General features: G+C 36.6%; 1 protein-coding gene across 2 annotated transcripts; it reads right to left on the bottom strand.

Moving 5' to 3' along the window:
- Positions 1 to 2,556: 2,556 nt before the first annotated feature.
- LOC103445011 (uncharacterized) lies at positions 2,557 to 4,686 on the bottom strand. 2 transcript variants are annotated; one of them, XM_070821624.1, is made up of 4 exons: positions 3,618 to 4,686; positions 3,388 to 3,477; positions 3,032 to 3,099; positions 2,557 to 2,908 (listed from the first exon to the last, which is right to left on the bottom strand). In XM_070821624.1, the coding sequence occupies exons 1-4, from the start codon at positions 4,233 to 4,235 to the stop codon at positions 2,818 to 2,820; spliced, it is 867 nt and encodes a 288-aa protein (XP_070677725.1). In that variant the 5' UTR covers positions 4,236 to 4,686; the 3' UTR covers positions 2,557 to 2,817. The 2 variants fall into 2 exon arrangements, with proteins under 2 accessions (XP_070677725.1, XP_028957866.1); XM_029102033.2 differs by having other exon boundaries at positions 2,557 to 2,852; positions 3,618 to 4,683.
- Between the last annotated feature and the right edge of the window lie 2,829 nt (positions 4,687 to 7,515).

Raw genomic sequence — 7,515 nt, forward strand, 5'->3', positions numbered from 1 at the left:
AAATTAACTAGATTGACCAATTAATTCTCAGATTTCCCTAGATTCATTGAATTGAATGGGATACGCATTACAACCAAATTATTCTTATCAAGGACCCTAACTATGGAATACGCATGATAGAGACACATATCAAAGATCATTAAGTTCAATGGAAATCATAAGCATTGACGAGGCATTCATAACTATGGGATACGCATGTTACTCTTGCCTAGGATTTACTTAACACAATCGTGACTAGCGACTTTTACTACTTATGAATATAAGTTAATAACGATTAGGTGAAATTCCCTTATACTCTAGCATCAAATTCATGCTTGCAAACTAAGTGTCGACCCTCAATCAACATACATAAACATGTTATCAATCAAATAGATAAGTAAACCACATTCACGATTCATGAAATCATAATTGGACGAAATCAAGTCATATAAAACATATGATCATGGCTTTGAATTCCCCTCTAACTATAAAGAAATTAGTTCCTCATGTTCGCAAACAAACAAAGATAAATAAATTTAAACATTGAAACAAAGATAGAAAACACCTAGAAACGCTCCGACAATCCAACGTCTTGAATGGCATGCACGGCTCCAAGTTGTCTTCCTTCTTCTCCTTGCAAACTCACGGCACAATGAGGGATGATTGGTGAATGGTGTAGTGAAAATCTGGTAGAGGGTGGTGAGTGAAAGGGTGCGGCAATGGGTTGTATATATAGGCTGAAAACCTCATCTCCTAGGTAGCAAAGGACAAGGTTTTAAAGGCCTAAATTGCATAGGATAATAACATCCAATCCTATAAGGAAAACAAGTCAAAAACCCAAAGGGATTGGGAGATAAGGTGTAGCACAAAGAGTGTGAAATGATAAGGCTTCTAGAAACCAAAATCCTAAAGGAAATAGGGTAGAAAATTCGGCACAAAGTGTGGTTTCTAGAAGGATAATGCAAGGCAGATTTTTAGGCTTCTAGAAAGGTTCTTAGGTGTCATCTTGGTAGGATAAGATAAGGTCTTCTAGAAATCCCATTTTAAGCATCCTAATCTAATTAGAAACCCTCCTAAGTGGCTGGAATGTGGATAGTTTAGGATAAGGATAAGATAGGATAGGATAAGGTTTGATTGGATAAGATAAGCTAAGATAAGGTTATGGATGAGGTTTTGGATAATACTCCTTATCTTGAGCTGATTCTTTGGCTTTAATTCTTCTTCTTCATGTAGGAAACCTTGCTTGAGTAGGAAACTTCATATATCTAGGAATCCATCTTCAATTGGGACTCCTTTAGTGATTAGGAATCCCAATTCATTTAGGAATCCTTCATTCAAGTCATTTCCTTCTTCAACTAGGAAACTTTGTATCTTCAATTCTTCAACTTTGAAACGCCTTCCTAGCTTCACCAATTCCTCAAATTCGTCCATCCCTTGTGCTTCATGTGCATGAACTCCATTTTAGCCCAATTTTGCTCCAAAATGCTCCAAATTGCATCCTTTTGCTCACTTTGTCTCTAAAACCTGAAAACACATGAAAATAGCTTAAAAGACTAACTTAACTAAGAAAACACAACATAAATGCATAAGAACTAACTAACTAAGGCGCATAAATATGCTCCTATCAACTTGCTTGAAAGAGATAGAGACCACTAGTAGAATGTTGTACTTCCATGCCCAAAAGAATAATTTAGTAATCTGAATTGGTTTTTGTATACATAGAATTGATTTAAATGGAGTTAAATGAAACGATAATCTAATTTTCATTTAAGGAGGGACTATTTTGTTCTCTCTCTCTCTCTCTCTCTCCCTCCAAAATCCCCCACTGCAAACTTGCCTCTTTCCTTAGCTCTCACACTACCTATCTCCTTCGACCCTCTCTCTAAGTACAAGACTTTAGAAACTTATGATGAAGCTCTGACCCATCCGCCGTATAGTTTTGAGCATATGATGGATGAATGGCACTGGCTCTACATTTATTTTCAAAATTTCTAATTTTAGGAGATGGACGTCTTTTAGGATCAAGCAGTTGGCTGATGAATTAAGTTGTCGGGTAAAAATTTACCTTTTTAATTTGTTTTCCTTTTTTATAAATCTTACCCAACGAAATTTTTGTCGGGTTAAATATATTTTATTATTATTTTTCATAAATTTAAACTTTGTTCGATGAAAGATTTCAGTTGAGCATGTATGGTTCATCGAGCTAATTGGTCAACACAATTTGGTTCAATGAAATGGTCATGGAATGTCTATTGGGCAAAGTCCTATTGTCCAATGGTTTCTAATTTTTGTCGGGCAAAATTTCGTGCAACGACATTTGCGGGACGATCTTTGCCAGATGAATGTTTGTCGGGCGAAATCTAAGACGACGAATTATGAGCTCGAGAAACAAAAAGGTTCTTTTTTTTTCTTTTTTTTTTGTAGTGATGTCACCTTTGTTTCATCACAAATAATGTAAAGCAAAAGTGCACAGTATGCATTCAGCAAGTTGTGGCTCAAATATTTTTATTACAAAGAAAATCAACCACATCCTCTAAAGAAAAATTCGAGAGATGAAAAATAATCTGTTGCCTGATATCAGCTCAAAATATTTGTATTTTCCTTTCCTTCGATAGGCCTTTTGATCAGCCTCAATAACAATTTACAACACGAAATGAACCGATTAGCTTTTGCAAAACAGTTATTTAAATTTCAAACTATTAGAGTTTAAGTGGTTGCAATTTGCAAAGTTTGTTTGCTATTCGTGCACATTTTCTTCTAACAGGGAAGAGAGAAATTTCTTGAGTTCCTTGTTGTATACAAATAGTCCTTCCACTTGAACAAGGTGGCCCGTCTTCTCTATGGACTGTAGAGTTGCGTTGTCTCCAAGTTGGCTGTTATATAATCAGAAGACCCCAATATAAATGGATTATCATCATATAGTATGTATCTGAAAAATTTTAATGAATATAACAAATTAAGTGATTCGATCCATTTTAATTAAGGTTTACATTAAAGTCAAAGTTATTGAATGAGTAAAATAATGTATATGTCTAAGACAAGTTAGGCATACAGTTTGAGATTATTGGCAGTTTCCATGTTGAAAATCTTGTCATTCTCTCCCCACAAAAGATGCACACGCTGCAAGAAAACGATCGAGACATTAGTATCAAAGGAAAGTATTGGAGAAAACATTAGATAGATCACTTTCCTTGATTTTGTTAGGACACATTTGATAGCCATTTGAGGTTTCAATTTTCACCAAAATAACTTTCAGTAGCAAACAAATGTTATTTTTTTAGCTTTAAAAAAAAAGTAAAAAAAAAAAAACAAAATGGTTATCAAACGGCCTTAACATTACCGAATTGTCTAACATATTTGGATAACGGCGGACATAAAGATGTAGACTATCCAAAATGTATAGAAAACCTGTGGGTAATGAGCCGCTGTAAAGTCCTTGTCATCCACAATCAATGCATCCAAAAGTTCCTCACTCTCTTTTCTGTGTTCAAACATAACCTGCAGCCATGCACAACGCTCACATATATGCATTGACTCAAAAGTTTAAGACCTCAAACGATATGCATGAGTACTAATCCAGATCAATATGCATGGGTGGGTTAGGATAAGCAACTATCTAATTAATCCAAATAACATACCTCTAAATAGTGTTTGTAAATCCAGTCTGGGAGATGCGGAAATTTATAGGCAGCAATTTCAAAAAGGTTTCTCACACCTTTGACTGAGTCGGGAAGCAAGTAATCTGACCAGCATTTGAACCCAAGTCTATCAAGAGATGCATTAGTAATTGACCTGGTTAAAGCCATAACTGAACAAGTCACCACCATAGACTCAACCAAATTAGGGTACAACTCAGCCATCTTAAACCCAACCATGCCTCCATAGCTCAGCCCCACCACGGTGCACCTCTCCACCCCAAGTATCCTCAAACCCTTTGCCACACACTCCGCTTGAAACTCCAGTGACCTATCCGGTTTATCCGTAGTGGAGCCTCCAAAGAAGAGAAGGTCCGGAACATAAACCGCGTAGTCTTTAACAAGAGATAGCACTTGAAATTGCCATGTGGTGATACCATCCATTGCAAACCCATGGATGAATACCACGGCGGGCTTGGATTTCTGCTTTTCTGTAATTTTATTGGGCACCCAGAAGTTCATGATAGTTCCTGGCTCGATTTCCACTGTTTGGGGTCTCATCCCTACTAGCTTCATAACCCCATGCAGAATAAACTTGTAGACTGGAAAAATGTTCCCCATCTCTCTCTCTCTCTTTCTCTCTCTCTCTCTCTCTCTCTCTCTCTCTCTCTCTCTCTCTCTCTCTCTCTCTCTCTCTCTCTCTCTCTCTCTCTCTCTCTCTCTCTCTCTCTCTCACGAACACAGAGGCATAAAACAATTACCCGGCATTTAATATAAAGATAAGTTGGCTTCTGGCAGTAGCTAGTATGTTTTTTGCATGCATGATTTTCGCACGTTAGGCAAGAGATAGTAACATAGTAATATACCATGTCATTTGATAACAAAAGTAAAAAAGGAAATACCCATATGAATTCAATGAATATGATATAATTGAAATATACAGTAATCTGAAACCGTAGCATCTAGAGAAAGTGGAGAACAAAAGTAGTCATAGAGGAAAGAGGAAGTAGGAGAAACACTTACTTTTCCTCCTCCCCTTCCTTTCACACCTTGTTTTCTTTTTCTAGTCTATTGTGTTGAATAATAAACATTTTTCTTTGTGTAATTTCATTAAAAATCAACATTACAAAGCGCACACATGAGGACATGGATATGCATTAGTAAGATTTAGGTCAATATGACCGCCTGCCATTGTTGTTTCTTCATTTTCATCATTTGTGACCATTCCTGCCACCCTGCAGTCATTGTAGAAAAGTTAGGTGTGACCATTCCTGCTATTCCTGCAATTCATTGTAGGAAGTTACACAAAATAAAGTGAGATTGATTATCTATCAGTAGTCTACCTCTCTGTAAAGATGGTTGTGGGTGTGTATAGCTGAGCAAGGGTTAGGTTTAGTAAGTAGTAACATGTTTTTCCTTATTTGAAATAAGACAAGTCATGAATCGAGAACAAAGAATGAATGAATGAGACTACCTAGCAGTCTACCCCTCGTTTTCCATACAGAGCATAACCTTTAAGGATTTGACAACTTGTTAAAACCCCTAATAAGATCACAAGTTTATAGTTATAACGAATACCCAAAGAAATTGGGCAGGTTAACGTAAAGGTGCAATTCGGGCCCAATCAAACATATACAAATCTTGTTATCAAACTCGTATCTTACCACAGGCACGTCAGGTGGGAAGGTTTAATCATAAAACTCATCATTATAATTGGAAGCAGAATTGCTCCATATAAGTTATATTCAACTTCTTTTCCATTTTCTAATGTAAGATTCTTGTATTCTTTCAACATGTTTAAAATTCATTAGTTTATATTTAGTTGAGATTTCTAGTCCCCTTGCTGTCTAGACTGGATTGCAGTGTTTCTTTTGTTAACTTGAGCTCATCCAATCCTCATTAGCATTTAATGTTACCACTACTACATTTAACAGTTATCGCAACAAACAAGTATTGGTCGCGCAAAGCGTTTTCCCATTGCATATGAGTCAAAGCAATGAACATTTCATCACGCAAAAGTCGTGAAAAAAGACCTTAAGCGACAAACGGTCGCGCAACGGTTTTGGACCTCGTCGCATGAAATTTTTAGGAACAAAGTTCTTCATCGCAAGAAATGCTAAGCTACGAGTGTCCATCGACACGATATATACCTGGGGACGACTAAGCGTCGTCTCAATTGATTCTAAAATGGGCAAAATAATTCAAGAACCCTAACTCTATAAACCCTAATTTAAAATGATGAAATTCTAATTAAGTAAATTAAAAAAGGAAAATAATCTCTTGGAGATGCAGGACCTCGGCTGGGGCGAAGAGAGAGGGTGAGAGACGGAGAGGGAGGGTGAGAGATGTTGAGAGAGGGTGATAGATGGAGAGGGAGGGTGAGAGACAGAGACAGAGGGCGAGAGATAATGAGAGAGGTTGAGAGAGAGTGAGGGAGGGAGGGACTGAGGGTGAGAGAAGGTGAGAGATAGGCGTCGGAGGACGAGAGAGCAGTTGGAGGAAGAAGAGAGAAGAGTGAGGGGAAAAGGCTGTTTGGAAAGAATTAATACAGAGATTCTTGCACAACGAAAGCTTCGTCACACAATAAATTCAAAATTTCATGAAATACTAAATTGCCCGTCCAGAAATTCTAGGGCACCAGAATTACTCGCACTTGCACGACAAATACCAAGATTCATCCCACGAAGCTCCTTTGCTGTGTATTTATAGACATTCGTCACGCAAGTAACTGAAAATAAAAATTAACATGTAAAATTAAAGCACTTGCGTGAAGAAAACTGGGTTATTTCTCGTGCAAATGTGTCAAATAAATGGTTAATTTTTTTATTTGATTAAAATTTATTCTAAAAAATAAATAAAAATAATTATTTATAAAACAATTCACAAATAAATTGCATTTACACCGCAATTCACAAAGTAATTTACAAAAAATATCATTTAATGTATTTTACAAAGCAATTCACAAATAAATTGCATAAATCTTCATCCGAACTATAATACCTTTCAATGTTGTCGCTATCATCATTTTCATTGTCTCATTCCTCCTCTTCGAGAAGTATGTCACTGCCGTCGTTCACGTCCATTGCAACATCGTATCCCAAAAGATTACAGAGGCCAATTGTAATTGACTCAATCGATAATTCGATTGAAGCCACTGCTTGTACTTGAAATGGTTTTTTGACAAGATTTGTATCCCAGAGTGTTTCCACACCAATTTCCATCATCGATTCTAGACATTAGCAGGGCTGGTCCTAACTTTTTTTTATTCTAGGGCGAAGGCTAAAAAGCGTGCCTTTTTTCAATACACAAACATATATTAAAAAAATTAAAGTGGGCTGGAACCCAGTCAAAGCTGGGGGGCTAGGCCCTCATGCCCATATTATATTACTTGAAAAATACAATTAAAAGCAAAATCATATACAACCAATCCAAACAAAACAAAACTCTTTGAAATTTCAACCCTTCGAAGTCGTCTTCTGGCATTTTTTGAAGCAAAATCATCAATTATCATTATACTCCAAGTCTTCAACCTTATCTTTTTCAATGCATAAGATTGCTGATCCATTTAGCCTAGCTTCAACCAAGTGGTCCGTAAGTAATTTTCAATAATTTTAATGTTGAAAAACTTCTTTATGCAGATGCCACAGTCATAGGTACAATCAACAATGCACGATAAGCAATCAATACATTTGGACACATGTTGATTTCCCTTGCAAACTTCGCTATTTCCATGGATGTCCAAGGCCTATTAGATTGAAGTGACTCTTTAGGTAACACCATTTGCAATATTTGTAATTCAGAATATAAGACGGCTCCATCTACATCAATGGAATTTCCATGTTTCAAATGTGATTCAAGATTTATGCCACACTCTTTTAGCTCGTGAATGTCTAATGAAATT

The sequence above is a fragment of the Malus domestica genome, chromosome 05 (assembly GCF_042453785.1).
Source record: "Malus domestica chromosome 05, GDT2T_hap1".
NCBI classification, from domain to species: domain Eukaryota; kingdom Viridiplantae; phylum Streptophyta; class Magnoliopsida; order Rosales; family Rosaceae; genus Malus; species Malus domestica.